We start from the raw sequence: 22,589 nt of genomic DNA on the forward strand, positions 1-22,589 counted from the left end.
CCCGAAGCTACTTGCCAGAATGCCACTGGTGTTGCAGTAAGGAGAAAAAAAGAAAAACCTATGGTGTCATTTCCTTTCCTAACCAGTTCCCTTTTTTGCTTGAAAGATTATCAGTTAGCCAGCACAATCCTTAACTCCCCAAGAAACAGTGGTGTGACTTGCACATTTTCAACTTTGACACAGCTACTTACTTTGCAATTGAGAAGTCATTTGGGGCAGAACAGTGTCCCAGAGGGCCACCAGGTTACGGTGCACTAATGCAGGCAAACAACGCAGCAGGCGTAGGACATGAACTCCTCGGTGATGGTGTATCAAGGGAGAGCCGAGCACGACTAGCAATCGTGCCAGCAACTCTTGCGGCTTTGGTACACTAGCTACACAGTAGAGATGAAATGCAAGAATATATCAGCTTTCCAAAAGACTTGCATAGGTTGCCAATTTTGGCAGGTATACTCAATTTCTCAGCAACGAAGCAGACATTCACACTTAATTTGTTATAGTAAAGCACTTCGAATGTTAACCAGGAGGCACTGCTTCAAAAACCCACAGGAGTGAATGCAGCTAAAGAAAGCAAATTTTACACATATGTGACATTACGCTCAGTGCACCATGAAAATCTTTATTAAAAGTGTTGAGCACAAACGCTGAAAATGAAAATTTTTACTCCTTCTAAAGATTTTACAATAACAAAATATTAATGAAGAATAAATGTTCTCGTGATTTAAATTGATGGGGCTATGAAAGGTGCTTTGGACTATAACATGGAATTTCCGTATGGAATTTCCTTGACTTGTATCGAAAACTCAGTGCAGAAGTGTTTCTGGCACATTAAAGAACCCAGGCGGTCGAAATTAATCCCGAATCGCCCACCATGGTGTGCCTCATTATAGTGGTTTTGGCACGTAATACCTGAGCAATTATTATAAAAGCGTTTCTGCATTCCATCCATTGGCATTTGATTCTCAGTATTTGTGGTTAAGAATTCAATGTATGACTTCTAGCCATAGAGTGCGCAATAGCGTCTGAATAGCCCCAGTGGGCAATTTTGAAGAGCATGCACAGTGCAAAGTTTTCAATCTGAGAAAGAAAAAAGATGCTCCAAATAAAAATGAAAGCAGTGGCTGGATGACACAATAATCAGTTTTTTAAAATTGTCCTCCTTTGTTATTCACCGACGCATGAAGTGGCAAATAATATCAACTGTTGCGGCAGCACAGCAATGCACAATTCATAATGGACGATAAAGCAAATGAAATCGAAAGGAGGTTATCTTATCCCACTACAAGTTAAACTTTGTGAAAAGCAAATCAAACTTGCTCACCATGTTTCTCATAGTTGATCTCAATAGGGTAACCTGCGTCCCGCTTCTTTGAAGCAAAATTAGCAAGGCACTTGCAAAGAATCCCTACAGCTGGGGTCAGCTCTTCACACAACAAGTACTCAAATAAGGAAGGCCACATGATCTGAAATCAAAAGAAAAATAATTTAATGAGCAACAACCCAGGATTTAGGCATTTCATAAATTCATGTACCTTGTCAATGTCGTCAACAGTGGTTGTCAGAAGCTGCAAAACATTTTCACACATTGTACGCAGTGCCTCATTGCTCACATAGTCGAAGTCTGTCGGACGCTTGGCCTTGGAAGAAAACAAACATAAGGTACATTACAAGCTTGCAAACAACAGCCCATTTCTGTCAGGATACATATGCACAGCCATGTATACTAAATCAGGGTTCAACCGGCAAAAAGGAGGTCGGTCATGCAAAATAACCAGATGATGGTTTGAACAAAAATGCTCACTGTATCGTCTGGAAGAGCACACTGCCGAACAAGGAACTCAACCATGGAGTGACCACCATTTGCATCAAGGTAACCATGGTGAGCCAGAGCAACGATGACTTGGGCCAACACTTTCTTTGCCTGAAAACAATTTCAATGACAAAGCACTGACATCAAAATGCAATTTACAGTGCATTCAAAAGGAGCAAACAAAAACCTGAAAGTAACAAATCAACCTGCTCTATAAAACTGAAGCATCATAAATGTACACAGGGGTCCACTGTTAATGGGAACATCGGAGCGTGTGGCGGCAGCTCTGCGCCACCGCCGGCCACTGGCTGCAACGAGTTTGCGCAGGCGCAGTGTGCGCTGTGAGTCGTGCTCTTTCGTCGTCTGCTGCCGTTTGCTTCCGCGCTGCGAATCGTCAAGAAGCGAAGTGTTGACGCGACGAAAGAGCACCGGGCCTGGTGCTCACTGCGTCTGCACGAATCTCGTTGCAGCTGCTGGCCAGCGGTGGCGACGAGTTGCCGCCATACGCTCCGATGTTCCCTTCAACAGTGGACCCCTGTGCACAATCAGTGTGGCAGTTTACACAAACCATGATGAAGCAAACATATCCATATGCTAACAAGTAAGGGTGTGCGAATATTCGAAATTTCGAATATTTTTCGAATAGTGTTTGGTATTCGATTCGATTCGCACTGGAATTTTACTATTCAAACTATTCGAACTTCCCAAAACACAGTCAATGTCGGATTGAAAGTGACCCCTTCAGCTTTTCAATGTCCTTCACCTCGTCACACACCGGTATTGCGGCAAAGCTGCCTTTCAAGCTCCGTTATGGTCGAACTTTGCCAAGAGACAGTCAACGTCCAATTGGAAGTGGTCCCTAGATTTTCAATATGCTTCACCTCATCACACTCCGGTATTGCGGCAAAGCTGCCTTTCAAGCTCTGTTACGGTCGAACTTTGCCAAGAGACAGTCAACGTCCAATTGGAAGTGGTCCCTAGATTTTCAATATGCTTCACCTCATTACACACCCGTATTGCGGCAAAGCTGCCTTTCAAGCTCCGCTACGGTCGCAAATGTATTAACTCAAGAAAACGTTGGTTCCAACATGGAGATGAAAGATGTGGAAGAGTTGGGGGCTCAATTAATGCTGTTTTGGGCCTGAAATTTGGGCAGGAGGTCGGAAAAAATCGGGCGCCAAAGCTTTTTAGCATCCAAAATTTCAGATGTTCTTATATATCGACGTCTACGAGGCAGATTTGGAACTCCGGACTTGAAGGGAGCACACCCTTGTCTGCCACATCAGTTGGGCTTCCACAGAAGTTGAAAGAAGAGGAGAGGCTGATGAAATGGCATCTTTGCCTATCATGTGTAAAGTGTTGTCGGCAACAGTTTGGTTGTACCATATCATGTACATATATAGAATTCGGCCTCTACATTGCCTCATTCTTGATAAGACAACTATGAAACACTACCCCGCCAGTGCTTCATCAACCTAGCAAAAAGAAACTTTCATGTTGCTATCTCATAAGACCCTGGCATAAAACACTTTTGTGTTAAAAAAAAAAACGAGGCACAAAAAGAAATACACAGCACTCCTCCTGTGTTCTTCTTTTAGTGTTTTTTTTTTTTTGCACTGTCCATTAAATTCATTCCAGCAATATTTGTTACATGCAACTGAACTGTTAGCTATAAGAGGTCCATTACTTATGTACAATGTACGTATGTTTGCCCAGCTCTGCATGTGTACTGTAGACCTTACCAAGGACATTTACAGGCTTTTAGCCTACAGTCCTCAACATCTAACCAGTGATTTTTTTTTGTTTTGCTTGGAAGTCATCCATATTAGGTGCATGAAGTAAAATAGCAGTATCAAAAATGTGAATCTTCAAGCATGCCTCCAGTTTGTCAACAGTAATCAGAGCTGGAGAAGAAAGTGGAGTTTGAAGTTGAGGAGGCTGCATATCCCTACAGACAAGGTTCAAGGAAGTGTTCGTAGAAAGAAATCTCTCCTTTCCAGTAAAAGAAAGCAGTTGCTGCAAGAAGCAAGAATGTATAAAAAAAATTACTAGTACAAGTACTCCCCTGCCCCTCGTTGTCACAGCTACCACGCGAGTCTTTAGAAACAGCCCAGCACTTGCACTATCTGAACCAAAACAGTAAGTCTGGACTAGTACTTGAATGTAATGATGCACGCATGGTAGCTCTGCTTCCGTAACCTTCACTACATAGCCAAAGAATGTTGTCCCCGAGTATAACACTATCCCTTCTAGAATGCTCTCGCATTTGAGGGTACTAATGTAATATAATATAATGTAACAAGAAATAATACTAAGCAAAGCAATGGGACCTCGCAGTACCATTGAATTAAGTATGATTATGTATGCTTCATGCACAAGCTGAAACATCACTAAAGTGCATATTTATCTCAAGGCAAGTTGCCAAATCTGCAAAATAAAAAAGAACTTTGCCTTGTTGCTTGGATCACTGAACGATGACTGCAGGCCCAAAATTATGCTGCGCATCCTTTCATCCAAGTTTGGATCTACAGTGAGGAAATAAAATAAAATTTTTCAGTCTGCAGCAAGTGACACAACAGAAATAATTAGGCAGCATGGACACTTGAACTCCACACGCGGGTGCCGATATGGCATCGGTGCAGGTATTCTTTGTCAGCATGTCGCTGCTTTCTTAAAACAGTAAATTCTAATTGCAAAACTTTTATTTGTGACAACTTCACTATTAACATCTTCAATGGCTGCATTTCAAAGAGGAACTATCCATAAAACCTGAAACCATTAAGCCATTTAGCTGAACTAATTAGCATCCATGAAACCTAGGCTAAATTTTTTGGGCCATGCTGATATAAAAGGAAGCAGAATCTCAGAAAATGTGAAACAAGCACTCTATAGAACTACACAGTTCACGTGCTATGCATACAGGTGAGTTAAGTTTTTATCATTTTAGGCGCATTCAAAAAGCCACAATGAGTGGATCCTTATCGTGCAGACCGCACTACTAGAGTGCTAAATTACAATGACAATATTACAGTTACCAAGCGCAACATAGCCAGTGTACAACTAAAGTTTTATTGCCAATGAGAAAACTAGAGAAACAGGCAGCAGCACTTCAAGAAGTTTTGCACATGATCATGCATCACAAAAACAATGTGGTAACCATGAGTGACACTCCCGACACTGTGATGTTAGCTTGTATAAAGGCTAAAGATAAACCAAAGAACCAACATGCAGCTCTAAGCATTTCAGAAAACCCTGTCAATGTAATTGCCTGCACCTTCTGAACTTAGTGTCAACTCATCATGAAACTTCTGTGATGCCGCACAATCAGAGAGTAGCAATGCCACAAAACGTGAAGTAGTGCATGTAAAGATTGTAAGAAATAAGGTTGTGTCACACCTTGAAAAATGTACAAGGTGCGTTTTTAATTGTATCCATTTCCTTAAAAAGAACTATTTCATTTACTTATGTTAAATAATTTTAATTTAAAATATTATTTCAGCACTTTTGTTTAGTTTTTTCCTTCCCTTTGTGGAGTGTTTATATGTCACATGTGCAGCTAAACCTAGCATAGTACAGATGGTAAAAGCATTACTTTTTTATATTTGATGAAAGCAAGTAATTACATATACTCGTGTCTGTGACTATGAAATACATTTATAAAACGTGGCCCATTTACCCAAAATTTAATAAAGCCGATTTTTCAGTGAGCAACACAATGACATTGCGTTTTATGTTAAGACATAGACCAGTTGTAAATTCTTCTAATGCCCAATTTTAGAAGCAGCAATGAACTTGTACATTCTACCCAATAAAACACGCATGCAATCAATTTATCTGGCACCACTATTCCATAGCATGGACTAAAACTACCAGAGGACAGAGAAGATTAACGGAATTCCAATTCGACTAATTGCCATGTTACATAAAAATGCAGCAGGCACAGCACATACTTACCCTCGGTTTTGCTAAACTGAATAAGGAGTCCTGAAAGATGAAGATTAGCTAGCACCTTCCAAGTAAAACACACACCCCAGCTCAACAGTAAATGCAATCAGCCAAATAATAATGAAATCTATTATATCTGACATTATTAACTCAACTTCTGCAGGACATAAAAAAATTAGCTTGAACTAAACAGTATTCACATTATACTGTTAAACAGCCACGTTACCTTCAGGGGCTTTAGAACGCATAGGTCGGCCAACTCACTCATGAGTCGACTCCCTCAGATTTACTCAGACTCGGACTGCCCTGTGAGTCTGAGACCGAGTGAGTTCAGCCGAGAAAAAATCTGGTGAATCAGTTTAAATGAGCCCGGCTGAGTTATTTTGGTGAATCCCAGTGCGAGCGAGTCCAGCCGATTATGATTCTTGTGAGTGCGAGTCCAAGTGAGCCAGGTTGAGCAGGATATTGGTGTGCCTAAGTCCAAGTGAATTCGACTGAATGAAATTCTGGCGAGCGTGAGTCAGAGTATGCCCTTAGCAGAAATATATTTTGTGAATGAGTCTCTGAGTGAGTTTTGTTAGTTTGCCTACCATCAGCGAAAGTAACGCCGAAAATGAACAGTCGCAAACTGTCCATGGGCACTTTTTCGGCACAGAGGGACCAGTGGTGACGGTAGAACAAGCTCTCAGGTATCTTGCTCACCATCTCCGTCCCGTACAGAATAGCTGTTGTGCCACAGTATTGAAGGTGAAATGAATTAACAACCTAATATTAACAGTTTCAAACTTTTATGCTTTCAACAACTATTTCTGCATGTATAGGACATTTTGCGCATAAGAATACAAAGCTCAAGTAGAATAATTTAATATTTGGTTACAGGCATAATTATCATGTGTCAAGATACTCATTGATGGCCAAGTCCACTCACACTCATTTCAATGGCACGAGTGGGTGATGAATGGAGTGAGGTGATGAGTGGAGTGAAGTGATGAGTGGAACTTGAGTAAAGCGCCAGAACTTTTGTTCCTACTCACATCCGTTTAGCAACAGCCACTGGCTTTCATTCATTGCAGTCAGTAACAGTCACTCCCATTTCCAGTCCACCTACTCACTGGCTCGTCTTTCGACTCCTGTTCACTTATCTGTTTTTTCTTAGAGTAGATAAATCAGCAAGCTCTTCCTTGAATCGACTTGCTCAAGCTCACTCAGATTCACGTAGACCAGCGAGTCTGAGCGAGTCCGACTGAATCAAATTGTGGCGAGTGAGTCAAGCTGAGCTGAATAATGGTAATCTTGAGCCAGAGTGAGGCCAACAGAACAAAATTTGAGTGAGGTTGAACACGAGTGAGCCCGGTTGAGTAGAACATTGGTGAGCGAGCCCAAAACAAAAAAAATATACTTTCTGAGCGACTCATAGTGCTACTGTTTCATTTATTTTGCCGACCTATTTCGAACTTGATCAAATTCAATGAAAAGACTGAATTGACTGAAACCAAAAGATGTAATGGATACCAGGTGGTATAAAAAGAATGTGCAAAGAGACAACCATTAGTTAAGGAACATCAAGCAGGAAGACTTAGTTACACAGGTTGATGTTAAACATGAAAATGATTAAAAAAAGAAATTATTACAATAAGGAAAGCCTACCTACAATATTCTTATCCAGGTTATTTCATTACGCTTTGTCTATGGGAAGCAAAGATAAACCCTTACAGGAGCCTTTCAAGATAATTTGAATGCTTTTTTTTCCTTCTTTCACTAGTCACATATAGTGGGATGTGGAAATGCTTTCAGCATTTGTATCAATTATTTTGTTGACGTTTAATATTTGAATGTATTAAGAAATATAATGCTGAACACATTACCATGTAGCAGCAGCTTACAACAACAGATGCAATGTGTGAGCAATGTTACCTTTCATGCACCTGGTGACCGGCTAAATGCATGGGTGTGACTAGTTTTTCTCACTGATTCAACCATTAGATACCTGTTCTTGGAAAATAAAGGAAAATAAATGCTTCACAGAATGTGCTATGACAATTCAATGTAGCAACTGCATGTCTACTCATTTCACTTTTCCTGTATATTCTAGTGTGATCTGTTAACTCTGATTAGAAGCAGCTTGAGTTGCTCAAAGGAAACACTAAAAATGTGCATGGTCAAAAGTTCCCTAAAGTATATGACCCCAATCTCCCAATATGCATAACTGCCCAGAACACAAAAATAACCTGTGTGACACCTTTTATGAAGTTTTTGGCACAGGCAGCAAAGTGATGGCTTTCTGGTATTACTAGCTTTGAAAACTTTGAAGCCGTCGGAAATAATGTAAACTACCTGAAATCCTTCAAGTTCTTGAGAAAAGAAAAACACGTCAGAACACATTAAGACATTATTAGCAAGAGAAGGTTAATAATGTGAGAGATTGAGCTCACAGATTGGTCAAGGATCATTTGGATAATTGGGTCAAAAGTTTGGTCAAGAGTGGGAAGGGCAGAAAATTAAAGGATGACAGGATGGGAAATATTCTTCATTGTAACATGGGCTAAATAGCTTCGCAGCTGCAAGCACCGATTACCACTTTACATCTTATCTGTCTCTATTCCATTTTTATGAATGAGCTACACCACCGCAAGAATGTTGACTAGAGACTGTCATACACAAGTAGAGCTTTCATATAAGGCTCAGGTAGGCGTAATTTTTTTTAGGGGCGAAGCTCCTTAAGGCGGCACCCGTTCGTCCCTCGTAGTCGTCGTAGTAGTCGTAGTGCGTAACCAGTCTTACGGTTTGACCTCCAAGGTGGTGCCGGTGGGAGATTTTTCCTGTGCGTTGTTGAACAATAAAAAATTCGCAGCGTGCGCGTTAACTAAAAGCCGAATTCTTCTGTCTCTCATTCCCCATTAGCAGCCATTGGCATGTTCCAGTAGGAAACGTTAGTAGAAGTAGAAGTGTAAGTGTTAGCTAAAAGCCGACTTCTTCTGTCTCTCATTCCCATTATCAGCCATTGTTTACCTCCAAGGTAGTGCCTGGTGAGATTTCTCCTGTGCGTGATTAAACAATAAAAATTTTGTTCAAAACGCCGTTGATTGATGAAATAAACCAACGAAAGACGCCAGATGTTTTGTAAAAGCAAAACGAAAGAACGCCAGATGTTTCTAAAGCAAAACAAAAAGACGCCAGCTGCTTAACGAAAGACGCCAGATGTTTTCTAAAGCAATGGTTTTCTAAACAATGAAAATTCACAGCGTACATGTAAAATTAAAGTGAGCTGCAAGTCGTCATAACTCATCGAACCTTTAGGATAAACGCGCCCGATCTCACGTCGGTGATGATGTACTGGGCAGAATTCACGGAAGATTCACGGTTTACCGATGAACCTCCGCAGCTTCGCCCACTCATCATCATTCACTCCGTGGATATGCTGTGATTTTTTTTTTAATAATCAGTACATTTAACATAAGCAATCCCCTCTCAGAACAGAACATCCATGTTTACTGTACATTTGGTCTTGTGCTTCCTCCGTAAAACTTTCAGGCAACTGGAAGTACGAAAACAAAAACAAACAAACAAACAAACAAACACACACACACACACACACACACACACACACACACACAAAGTCACCTTGTTCTGTGGATCCTGCACAATTGATTATGTGTTTCAGCACTGTCAGAGCTCCAATTCTTGTTTTATCATTGCTGTTCTCTGCTTTCATCAAGAGGAAGGCTGTCAGTCTATCCGGAAACATTGTAGCTTGAGGAAAGAGCACACACATACGAGATACGTTAGCAAAAATAGTAATTTAGCAAGTTAGCAAAAACAGTAACAGAGTTTCACGACTCAAGAGGCTATGCCCGAAACCTAAGCAAATCAAATACTAGATAACACACAGCACAGGTCCTGGCAAGGTGGAGCTTTCTGAACCAGAATTATTACAGCACTTTATAAAACAGCATATAAAGAAACAATGATACATTAGGCTTTTTTTTTTTTTCAACCAATGTGCAGACAACTCTGAGCCAGAAATCTGACATGGTTTAGTACACAAAAGTGAAAACATTTGCTCTGATGAGCAGCCAAGCAAAGATAAGAAAATAAAAGTATGTGCAACCTTTCTCCTCATGTCACAATCAAATAAACAGTGTACAGAGACAGGTGGCAGCAAGACTGTAAAGATAGCACTGACCCTTTTAAGCACTTTGGACGTGCTTAGCACATAAACAAGATACTGGTGACCTTTGCTCTGGACGAGTTCAACTCAACAGATATTCTCACTTTTGAAGTGATTTAGATAAATAAAGTGCTTCCTGTGTCCACTTCATTTTTGTTCTACCCAGATGGCTACACAGAGTCGGCACATTAAAGCCGTTTGGTTGCAACTTTGCATTTTGCTACATAGATGGTGATATTTCTTCAAAGCTCAAAGGCAGTGTTTTCAAAATCGTGAAAGCTTTTACTTCCTAAAACAGTTTATTTGGAAGCGATGAAAAAGAAACTTTTGTCTTGTATACAACCGTACTGTTTATGGCAATGACAAGATATGCATACAGTATTGCTTAGTGAGGAGGGAAAAAAAACAAAGGTATGCACACAAAGTATAAAATAAGTTGGTTGAAAGTACTCCAGAAGTGTTTTGTAAAAAGGTAATTTTTCAAAACTGTCCATAAAAAAAGCAATATAATGTTACTTTTGTGCAAAAGTAACAAACATGGCAAATTAGCACAGCAATCACAAAGAGTGCAGCAATCAACAGCAATGAAATTAGAAAATACATGTAAGCCAGAAGTTTTTATCGATCCTAAGAGCAACAAAAAAGCTAACAATAACAGTGTGCCAATGAATTGGCATGTGGATCCAATAAAGCCACAATGGCAACTTTAATAAGCACTGGGGCTGGGCTTCAATCAGACTTGTGGGTCTAGGCACATGAATAAAAATCAAATGTCAACACTTTCTTGTGTACATGTTTCAAATAATTAAACTGCTATTTGAATTGATAGGTCCCTTTATTATTGCACCAGTGACACTTCAAGTGGACAAATATCAATCTCGTGAAACTCGTACAGATGCTATCAAAAGTCCAGCAGCAGTACTCATCGCATGTCCCACTAAATTTAATTACGCTACACAAATGCAGTTTTTGTTCCAAATCCTCAAAAGACTTGCAAACAGATGCCGGATATAGTCATAAGGTTGCAGTTTAGTCTGGTTTTATTTGCTCGTGATTAGGTGAATCAAGGAGTTAGTACTGATGCTTGCCTGTTCTTGCTCATGTAACTAACTAATTAATTACAATATATTGAGAACTAACAGACATTAATGCCAAGGTAAGTATAGGGGATGTTATTTGTAGTAATTATGACAAATGTGAAGTAAACTGGATTCGAGGGTTGCAGGTTCAGTCCCTGCCAGCGGCAAGGTATCTTTTCGTCCACTTCACTTTCTTCACATTTATATCATAATTACTACAAATAGCATCCCTTATACTTTCCTTGGCATTATTGCCTGTTAGTTCTCATTATACTGTGTCTAACAAAGAAACACGAGCCCTTAAAATTCTCCTTATTTCCTCCAACTAATTAATCATGACCAAAGCATTAACTGGGAGGTTCATCACTCAGTTATAAGCACTGATTTACAATATGTCATTGCCCACAAGAAAACAGTAGGAAAAAAATGGCTCAGGCTTTTTTCAAAGGCACTAAAGTATGCAAGCTCAGACATTTTTTGGCAACACAGCTATGGTTACAATATTTCCTGTCGTTACATTACTGGTCTGCTGCAGAGATGTCTTTGCAGCTGCCTTTCTGAGTAGCTCAACAAGTGTGGGCAGCAGCGAGCTCCAGACACAGGGCTGTGACCAGTCACTGTTGGTGGTGGGTAAAAACTTTTATTGAAATAATGGCTTCAGGGCCTGGTTTTGGCTATCTCCTACACCATAATGTGCAGGCAGGGCTTTATAATGTAGGTGAGGAGAAAATATGAAGGTGATTGTACACCAATGCTCAGATGCACGGCACTGGGCAAGATGTGTGGTCAAGGAAGTTGTCTTCTTCGAAAATCTTTCATATCAAAGCACTTTCATGTATAGGTGTATGCAGTATGATGCCTTTCTCTGCTCCACAGATCACCGGACAGGCAAGCCTTTCCACCAGTTTTTCAGCATCACAAGGCACCTATTTAAATGGCCTTTTTACAATCTATCATACAAGTCACTTGGTGTAAGGAATGCAGTGTCTAGAGCTGTTGCCCTCTTTCATAAGTGAAAAGTCCACAGTTTTATACAAACGTCTTCATAAGGCACAATGCACTAAGCCACCAATTGGTTGTACAGTAAAACCTCATTAATTCGAACTGTGTTATTTTGAAATCCCACCTCCTTCGAAGGATTTCTGTGGTCCCGTATTTTCAAATGTAAACTTGAGTGGATAATTTGAAGCGGCGGCTAGCACCAGCCCGGTTAATTCAAAAACTTCGGGTGCTATACAGCCATTCCAGATCCAGATTTCACCACAAAGCCGCGGAAACGACTGCCCTTAGGAGCCACAAGGCAATGCGATGTAGCGATACCAATGAGTGACAGGTAGCACCCCAGCTTCGTGGCTGCCAGTATGAGAAAAAAGAAAAAGAAAAAGCGGTCTCGCAGTCAGCTGAAATGTGTGCCTGCAGAAAAGAAGACGTGCTTCACTGCAACACAGCAATGACACGCGGGCAGCATGTCACATGCTTCTCGCGATGTCATGATGTACCCATTCTTTCTGGGAAAAGAAATAAAAGACGGCCTGACGAAATTCGCGATGTATGCGAACTTCCGACTGGCGGTTGCTCCGGCAATTTGCGCACTTGCACTGCTGGCAGAGTTCTTGCCTGCAACCTACTTCAGAAACTTCAATGATCATATTTTCCAGCCAGAACACATCGCGAATTCCGTCACACTGGTCATTATTAAACTCTTTATTTTACAAGAAAGAATGGGCAAACGGTCACATCATGACACGCCGACACTGCAAGGACCAGGTGACATGCTGCCCGCGTGTCACCACTGTGTTGCAATCACCTTTTCCGCAGGCGCACATTTCAGCTGACCATGAGACGGTTTCTTTTTTCTTTCTTTCTGTCTCTTCTTTTTTTTTTTTGCGCTGACAGCAACGAGGCCCGCCGTTTCCCCGGGTGTGCGACAAAATTGAGACCGGGTATTGCTGGAAAACATAACCCTTGGAGCCGCAAACTACGCACAGGAAACGACTACCTCTGATTACTTTCAGTAATTCAAAGTTCCTTGCATCCCGCTTTTTGTATGTTTCGTTCATTCGAAAACCCGCTTGATTTGAAGATGTTTGACAGTCCCAGTGACTTTGTATTAACGAGGTTTTACTCTATTTCCTGAACAGCTGCCATACAGGTGAAAGATGTAGGATTCAAATTCAATTAAATTCTGAAGACAGTTGCTGACATTTCAAATTGGCACTGTTTACAGATCTTCAAGCCAATCTTCATAATATGCACATGCGTGATCCTTATGGCTCAGACAAAACAGTTCTGCTGTTCTCATTAACTCAGGAAGGTGCTCTAAGGTGTCACTGTGTGAGCATACATATTATTATTATTTCTCATTCCATTCCAATAAAACACAGTCGAAGCACTACAATGTTTGCAAGATCCCAAACCATTGGGAGATTCTCATTACGAAGCGTGTCACTCTTGGTCTCCCTTGTTCTAACATCTTGACAGCAAACAGCCCACCACTAAGGAAAGATCAAACAAAACTGACCATTCTTGGGATACCAAAGCAGATTATAGGATCAACAGCTGCACCATGGTACATCAAATGTAATTCTGATATATATCATTATGTTGAAGGCATTTCAATGTAAAAAAAAATCTAATTAATATGAGACCGCAAACAAAGCTCACGGTGTGTCCAAAGCCATGAACAAATATCAAAATGCTATACCTAACACAGTAAAACAGCGTAGGCTTTCGTTGTGGTTTCTGACACTTGCAGGTTCTGTGTAGTCCGGCGGGTTGCAAACCTGCAAATATGCATAAAAACACTTTTTCCTTTCTGTGCTTTATAAACAGTGCTTGTGTTTTGGTAACACAAGTCTTTCAATGCACTACATACCACATATATTAATGCCCACATATACTAACTTTGCCAGGTGTTTTCTTTAGACTATGGAAACTCATTTAACTTTAGTGGTTTGAATGAGCCTAACATGTCAATTTGACACTAGTAAACTTTGCTAATAAAAGCGAGGTATTATGAACACAATGTCCACCTTTCCCATCCTCACTCAACGTCCTCCATGCCAAAGGAGCAGGTGGAGCTCTGCCGACAGCATTGCATTTCATTCTTATTGGGTGAAAGCAAAGCTGAGCAGAAACAGATCACAGTTGGATTCATTCGAAAGTGCACAATACTTAACAAAATTTTTTAATCCGGATTTTCGACAACAACAGCCTATTTGGTTAGCCACGTCAATTAATACACACAATAACAGCCGGAAGGGCATATTTAGCAAAACATCCTGCAAGCTAACCGACAGCTGGCAGCTTACCAATAATCTCTTGCATGCTACCCGAAGGCATCAAGCCTGCCAGAACGAGACCCTCGCTATGAACGAAGGAAAGAAGACGAGCTTTAAGTAGGCTTGTGCAAATATTCCAGCACTTCGAATATTCGAACGAATATTACAGTATTCGAATTCACTTAGATTCGAATTTAAATTATTGGAAATTTCGAAGTATTCGAAATGAACGAATAGGTGTGGGTCATTCCACGCCAAATGTCCCAGATATTGCGCTCGACCCTCACCAATTGTATTGTAAAAAATTTTGGACGTTCATATCAGTGCACTATTTGCCCTCGGAAAGTATTTTTTGGAAAAAAAATTTTTCTTGTCTGTTACAGTGATTTGAATTTCGCCGTAGTGGGTGAAACATAGGTTGCGAAAAAATACTCTAAAAAATACAATACTTTACGGAACGCCTCATATATCGGCTGTTTACTTGAAAAGGAATGGCACTATCTTATTATCACCCATTGACGACCACTACTTTGTCTCACGATGTGCTTTGTGGTGAAGCAATGCTGCAATTCTGCGCCCAATTTGATTATTTTTTAAAAATTCTACGAATATTACAGACAAAATAGGACTATATCACATGGCTGGATAGTTGGCAGTAAGCGTGTCAAAAAAGTATTGAAGTCGATGACTGAGTAGTTTCGAAGTGGAAGGGGCGCAAACATTGAAAAATGTGTGAAATTCTCCACGTTCAGGCACATGTAGAGTGGTGATGCAGTCCAAGTAAAAATGCACGCTCGGTCTCGTTGGGAAGAGTAAACAAAGGAGATTTATTTGTGAAAGTTTCATCGGAGTGTGTTTTTGTTTTTGGCGAGAAACAAAAATTTATGTTGAGCGTTCGCGGCGTGCCTGGGCGCAGGCCCGTAAGTCCGCTTCACTGCGCCGCCACTGTTCCTTGGGGCAACGGAAGTATGCAGCGCCCACGCGGGTGGCACGATAGTGTGCTGCTGTGAGTTTTCACGTTTCGACACGCATTCTTCGGCTTTCCGCAGTGCCGCCGACGAAGTGTCAGGGAAAACGAGTGATGGTTCGTTTAAAATATATTATTATATAATAAAAGTGGCTAACAGGCACCGGGAATACACTTATAATTCTTTTTTATGGGCAGCTCGCTTGAACGTGACTCGCGCCATTCGTGCCTCGGAGCCGAATGGTGCTACATATTCTTACGCTCGGATCTTCGGCAGAGGTGAACTTTGCTCCGGTGATCGCGTCGCCGAGCGAGCACGCGGCACTCGAAGGTTCGTCTTTCGGCCGCATCCCTTGGCAGCGCGTAAGATAAACATTGCGAATGGTGAGTATACTGCTATCGTGTCATATTTTAGACGGAGAGCCTGTACAACGGAAACCGAAAGCGATAAATATACAAAAGGATGAAGCCGCCTTTAAGGCAGCTTCGTCCTTTTAAATGTCTATCGCCTTCGCTTAGTAATCGCAAGGCGATCACTAAGATGAAAGCATCGCATGCAGCGTGGCAGAAAGTTGAGCTCTCAGCAAGGTTTGAGTCTACAATCTCCCTCAAAGGTACGCGCATGTTTCACCTTTTCGTGCCATCATCACTGACCACTCTTAATGCCGGGCTCACCGCCTACTCCGCAACACAGGCATTTCAAGTGGCGAAGACCATACGTCGGCAACGGAAGTAAGAACTGCAACCTCCGCAGAGATCGAAAACACAACCCAAGCTCTGTCGTACGTGTGCATGCAGTGACGTGGCAATGAAATCGTGCTCTGCTCTGACTACTAACCGGCAGCCTTTAGTGCCCTTCCGAAACATTCTGCTAGCCATATACACTGTTTGCAAGCTTTCAGCAACGTGAAAACTCACAGCAGCACATGATCGTGCCACCCGCGTGGGCGCTGCATACTTCCGTTGCCCCAAGGAACAGTGGCGGCGCAGTGAAGCGGACTTACGGGCCCGCGCCCAGGCACGCCGCGAACGCTCAACATAAATTTTTGTTTCTCGCCAAAAACAAAAAACACTCCGATGAAACTCTCACAAATAAATCTCTTTTGTTTACTCTTCCCAACGAGACCAAGCGTGCATTTTTACTTGGATTGCATCACCACTCTACATGTGCCTGAACGTGGAGAATTTCACACATTTTTCAATGTTTGCGCCCCTTCCACTTCGAAACTACTCGGTCATCGACTTCAATACTTTTTTGACACGCTTACTGCCAACTATCCAGCCATGTGATACAGTCCTATTTTGTTTGTAATATTCGTAGAATTTTTAAAAAATAATCAAAGTGGGCGCAGAATTGCAGCATTGCTTCACCACAAAGCACATCGTGAGACAAAGTAGTGGTCGTCAATGGGTGATAATAAGATAGTGCCATTCCTTTTCAAATAAACAGCAGATATATAAGGCGTTCCGTAAAGTATTGTATTTTTTAGAGTATTTTTTCGCAACCTATGTTTCACCCACTACGGCGAAATTCAAATCACTGTAACACACAAGAAAAATTTTTTTCTCCAAAAAATACTTTCCGAGGGCAAATAGTGCACTGATATGAACGTCCACAATTTTTTACAATACAATTGGAGAGGGTTGAGTGCAATGTCTGGGACGTTTGGCGTGGAATGACCCGTGTATATTAGTCCGCCTGTTCTCCCCCCCTGTAAAGGTCGTTTCACTGCAGTGGAGGAGTGCTATGCCGTGAAGACACCTTTCCAAAAAAATCCGCATTGCCGCGAAGCCCAACTTCAAGGTTAAATGAACATATTACTTTCACATCGATTCATCATTCTTTAATTCTTTAAGTCTAATTATACTGGCTTATATGCTCTAAGTATAGTAAATTTTTAAAACGTAACATATTTTACAGGTTATCACTTGCATTCTACTGAAAGTCAAATCCTACTACTATACAAAGCTGCTTCCACTTCCCTTTGAACCAAAAAGAATGAGATTTGCACATGCCTTCTTCGCATCATTTCACTGTTCATTACACAACACCTTGTGACTGGCACAGCATAGTCTTAGCTGCTTTTGCACCATAATAACCAAATAAACTATCCAATTAGCCTTGTTTCAATTTAAAAAACATTTTGTGCAGGTTAGTTGGGTCATGACAAATATGCTCATTTTTCTTTGTAATATGTGATACATACTATTCGAATAAGATTCGAAATTATTCGACCAAATCACTATTCGCTTCGAACCTAAAATTTATTATTCGCACAAGCCTACTTTTAAGGGCTAGTTTTTCTTTGGTAGGCACAATATAATGAGAACTAACAGACAATAATGCCAAGGAAGGTATAGGGGATGTTATTTGTAGTAATTAGGACATAACTGTGAACAAAGTCAAGTGGACAAAAAGATACCTTGCCACCGGCAGGGACCAAACCTGCGACCTTCGAATAATGCGTCCGATGCTCTACCACTGAGCTACGGTGGAGGTCATCCTGCCGTCCACTTTATGGGGTATATATGTGCATTTAAACCTAGGAGTGTAAGTCAGCAACGACAGACAGAAAAAGTGTGTCCCGCACTCGCTGCCATGGTTGCGATCGACGCTGACTAGTCACCTTCTTTCCTTCATTCATAGGTACTGGTATAACACGACAATCATGACATGCATTTCAAGTACAGCATGATTTACATGCTACGCACATGGTGCGCTCGCGCCCAGTTCGCTAGCTTCATATACACCAAAACCGGTGTTGCGTGATGTGACTGTACAACGAACATAAATGACGGGTGTTAACCTGACAATCGTGACATGCATTTCAGGTACAGTATCATTTATACCTCTGTCCATAAAGTTCTGAGACTGATTTATTTTCTTCTCTAGAAATGATTCCCCAAAACAAATCTTGGTGCATATATGTAGCGCCATCTTTTTGGGCTAACCTGAGCTATTTATGTTAATTGATGTGGCAGCTAAATTGCACTACATGTAAAAAAAATATGTTGTCATTAGTCTGCACATTCTACTGAGTGAATGTGGAGAGATGGACGTCCCCCTCGAACAACGTGTAAACATAAAATTCTGTGCGAAGCTTCGCAAGACAGCCACACAGACGCATGACCTCCTTCGTGACGTTTAGGGCAACGAGACATTATCGCGGGTGCGAGCTTGCGAGTGGCACAAGATGTTCGTTTCGGGGAGAACGTCGGTGGAAGACGACACAAGGCAGGGGTGTCCTGCAACCTCACGGAATGAAAACAATGTGGCTCGGATCAGGGAGATCGTACAGCAAGACCGCACCATTACAGTCCGCATGCTATTAGATGCTCTCGACATTAGTAAGACAACATGCCACTAAATTTTGCGTGAGAACTTCTGGAAATGAAAGCTGAATGCCGGAATTATGCCGCACTCCCTCACACAGGACCAAAAGGAGATGCAGGCATCAGTGAGCGCTGATTTGCTCTCCGAGGCAGAGAAGGATGCTGCATTCGTCGACAGCATCTTTGCTGAAGACGAAACATGGTGTTTTCAATACGATCCTTAAGCAAAGAAGCAGAGTGCTGAATGGCGGTCCACAAGCTCTCCGGCATCAAGAAAGGTGCGGCGACACAAGACCAAAACAAAGACAATGCTGATAGTTTTTTTTCGATGCCAGAGGTGTCATACACCACAAGTTTGTCCCACAAAGGCAGACGGTGAATTAGGAGTTTTATATCCGTGTGCTCCAACACATGTGTGATGCACTGCGACGCCGTCGCCCTGACCTCTGGACAAAGGAGCTTTCTTCACAATAACGCAAGGCCGCACATTGCTCTCAGCGTGACAGAATTTCTCACGAAGCACAGCATTACTGTATAGTACTTCTCCATCAGCCATACTCGCCTGACCTCTCCCCATGAGATTTTTTTCGTGTTTCCTCGTCTGAAGAGAGCCCTAAAAGGTCGCTGAGTGGGGAGCGTGCAGGCCATTCAAGACGCCATGACAAAGGAGTTGACAGCCCTGCCCAAAGAAGCGTTTTCCAACCGTTTCCAAGACCTCCAGAAGCGTTGGAAGCTGTGTATAGACTGCAAGGGAGACTATTTCGAAGGGGTGCTGCACAAATGATTTCAATGTTAAATGCATTTTTTTAATGGACTCAGTCTCGGAACTTTACAGACAAAGGTATACATGCCACCCTCACAGTGCACTCGTGGCCGGTTCGCTAGCTTGATATGCACTAAAATTGGCATTGCGCGACGTGACTGTATGATGAACATAAGTGACATGTGGTAACATAAAAATCGTGACATGCATGTCATGTACGGCATGTTTTATACGACACTGTCTTGGTGTGCTTCCGGCTGTTTTGTTAACTGGATGTATACGAAAATTGGCATGGCATGACATGAGTGCGTGACGAACATAAAGGAGTGTTCATGCATTGTATGTACCAGAATTCACGTTTTGTTAGTATGGTATATACAGGGTGTTTCAAGAAATGTGTCCAACCTTCTCAAAAAATCAGGAAAAAGCGATATTTGATTTGTGCCTTCAGAATCGGTTTTTCTGTAGTGGCAGGCATTTTAAGATGGTTAAAGAAATTATTTGGGACTGTAATTAAAAAAGTTATATTATATGGGAGAATTGAAGTTCTTCATGCCAGAAACCCAACCCAACTTTGAGATTTCGAAAAAGTGGCATCTAGTAATAATTACGAAGTAATGAAATTCAACCAAATTCAATGGCGAAACCTAAACAGAAACGTCGAAGAACGCAACTGCCATATTCCTCTGAGACGTCCAAAATGAGTGAATGACTTTTTCTGTAGCGCTAGGCATCTTAAGATGGTTAAAGAAATTATTTGGGACTGTAATTAAAAAAATTAAATTAATTAACTTTTTAACTAGTGGAGTTAGGTGGTTGTGTCAAATTGGGGAATTGAAGTTCTTCGTGCCAGAAACCCATTCCAACATTGAGATTTCGAAAAAGTTGCCTCTAGTAATAATTACGAAGTAATGAAATTCAACCGAATCCGATGGCTTTCACTGTTGAAAGCCTTTGCATTTCGCTGAACTTCATTACGCCACAACAATTACTAGAGGACGCTTTTTGGAAATCTCAAAGCTCAGATGGGTTCCTGGCATGAAGAACTTCAATTCTCCCATTTGACACAATCACCTAACTCCACTAATTAAAAAGTTAATTAATGTAACTTTCTTAATTACTATCCTAAATGATGTCGTTAACCACCTTAAGATTCCTGCCGCTACAGAAAAAGCAATTCTGAAAGCCCCGAGCAAATATCGCATTTTCCTGATTTTTTGAGAAGGTTGGACACATTTCTTGAAACACCCTGTATACCATATTGTACATGCACACATGCATGCATGACAAAAGTGCAATATATAGTGGCCTAGATGTCATGACATGAATGACTTCATTTGCCTCAATGACAAACAAGGAGATGTATGCAGCTCTTTGCTGGCTGCTTCGTATTGCATCGATTCCCACAGTGTGTGGGATCTGGCGAATTTTTTTATTACTCGAAATACATATCCATTTGAGTTAGTATGAGTTAGTTGCCAAAGCAACCTTCGTTAAGTTCAAAAGTAATAATTTGACAGCATTAATCATATGCATTGGAACATTTAAGGCAACCAGTGCTGGCACAACAGCTCATGGCACATGGAGGTGGCAAGGAGAGTGCATTATTGCCGTAAACTGCACCTTCATCAGAAAAGTGATACTCAAAGGCTCTGTAGCAAACAGCACAGCTGTTGTAGCCTCTGTCCCAACATCTGCTTCACTAAAATTTGGGCTGTGAATTGGCAAGGCCACAAGTCATTCTAATTTTTTTCCCCAAGTGCCTCATAAAGAGCACTGTAGTAAAGATCAGCTTTATCCACAAGCCATAATATAAAATTCAAGGGCAGTAAGTAATCACCTGTAGAAACAGTGAGTTGTTCAAAACATCCAGGTGCTGCTCCAGCACAAGGCATTTGTACTCGGTGGCTGCTTCCAAAACCAGACACAACCCCTAGACAAAAGTAAAGATCAAAATGCAGGAAAAGGTTAACGTCAATTATACAGTGCTAAATAATTCAAGACAAAGGATTTTCTATGCAGACCTTAAAGTCCTACGTGGTCTTTCCTCTTCAATAAAACAGTATGACTAAAGGCCTGTGAAAATATTCAACTGAACATCATGCTATTTGATATTTGCTTCAGTTTGAATTTCAGTATGGCCCCGCCACGGTGGTCTAGTGGTTATGGCGCTTGACTGCTGACCCGGAGGTCGCGGGATCGAATCCCGGCCGCGGCGGCTGCATTTTCGATGGAGGCGAAAATGTTTGAGGCCCGTGTACTTAGATTTAGGTGCACGTTAAAGAACCCCAGGTGGTCGAAATTTCCGGAGCCCTCCACTACGGCGTCTCTCATAATCATATCGTGGTTTTGGGACGTTAAACCCCAGATATTATTATTATTATTATATGAATTTCAGTATGCATAATATTTAGAACATTAGAAACAAGAACAACAAAGTTGAGCTAGTGGGTACGGCTTCACGATAAAAGAAGTTGGCCAGCAGACACTGACACAAGAGAAGAGATCAGAACAACACAAACGCTGCAACTGAAAGAGCACAGTGGAGCAGAAAAGACAGTAGATACGAAAACTGTTCTGCACATGCGCAGGCATGCAGCGCTACCTGTCAATCCAAACCATGTGGATCTACGCAAAAGATAACTAGTCAGGCATTTCATTTACTCTTTACGCAAGTTAATCAACAGCCATTTCTTTGTTAAACTCGAAATAAGTGCAAAGAACTCGTTCGCTTGTCTGCGAGAAGTAGCGCCGTAGTGGCTGCCGCCCACTTTTAAGCTGTACAGTAAAAGGTGGAAATTGCAGTTTTCTTGGGTAGAGCGCGAAAGAGACAAAAATAAAAGATAAAAGGTCCATTTGGGTATTTGGGATGACTTGCCGTTTTTCCTGACCATATTCTGCTGCAACGCACCTTTTTTCAAAAATTGTCACGTGAGCTTCCGGCCCAACGTGACAGGGATGACGGATTTCCTGAGCGCCAGGTGCACTCAGTTTCAGTTTCGCCTAAATCAGGGCCTTGAATTTCGATGATTATCATCTCAAATTATGTGCATTTTTTCGAGATCTTTTTTAAAAATTGGGCATGTCATAAATTGTCATGTCCTACAACTCTTCCATATAAACAACGGCCCTAAAGTTAATAATGAGAAAGTTAATGGATTTATGATGAACTCATTAACACATTTGTTAATTACTCATCTGAATGCAACTAGGTGCAGCAAAGCTTTTCCGCCTCGGCGTAGA

The 22,589-nt window shown here is 41.4% G+C and overlaps 1 protein-coding gene across 1 annotated transcript in view; it reads right to left on the minus strand.

Annotated features, from left to right (window-relative positions):
* LOC119371990 (maestro heat-like repeat-containing protein family member 1) overlaps window positions 1-22,589 on the minus strand; it is a 169,441-nt gene that overhangs the window by 126,772 nt on the left and 20,080 nt on the right. The window contains exons 9-16 of the mRNA XM_037642438.2: window positions 21,187-21,279; window positions 13,707-13,785; window positions 9,377-9,505; window positions 4,262-4,335; window positions 1,802-1,921; window positions 1,533-1,637; window positions 1,322-1,463; window positions 192-374 (exon numbers count right to left, since the gene is read on the minus strand). Coding sequence (XP_037498366.1) covers window positions 192-374; window positions 1,322-1,463; window positions 1,533-1,637; window positions 1,802-1,921; window positions 4,262-4,335; window positions 9,377-9,505; window positions 13,707-13,785; window positions 21,187-21,279 — 925 coding nt within the window. The remainder of the gene's footprint in view (window positions 1-191; window positions 375-1,321; window positions 1,464-1,532; window positions 1,638-1,801; window positions 1,922-4,261; window positions 4,336-9,376; window positions 9,506-13,706; window positions 13,786-21,186; window positions 21,280-22,589) is intronic.

Source organism: Rhipicephalus sanguineus, chromosome 1 (genome assembly GCF_013339695.2).
Source record: "Rhipicephalus sanguineus isolate Rsan-2018 chromosome 1, BIME_Rsan_1.4, whole genome shotgun sequence".
Lineage (NCBI taxonomy): Eukaryota > Metazoa > Arthropoda > Arachnida > Ixodida > Ixodidae > Rhipicephalus > Rhipicephalus sanguineus.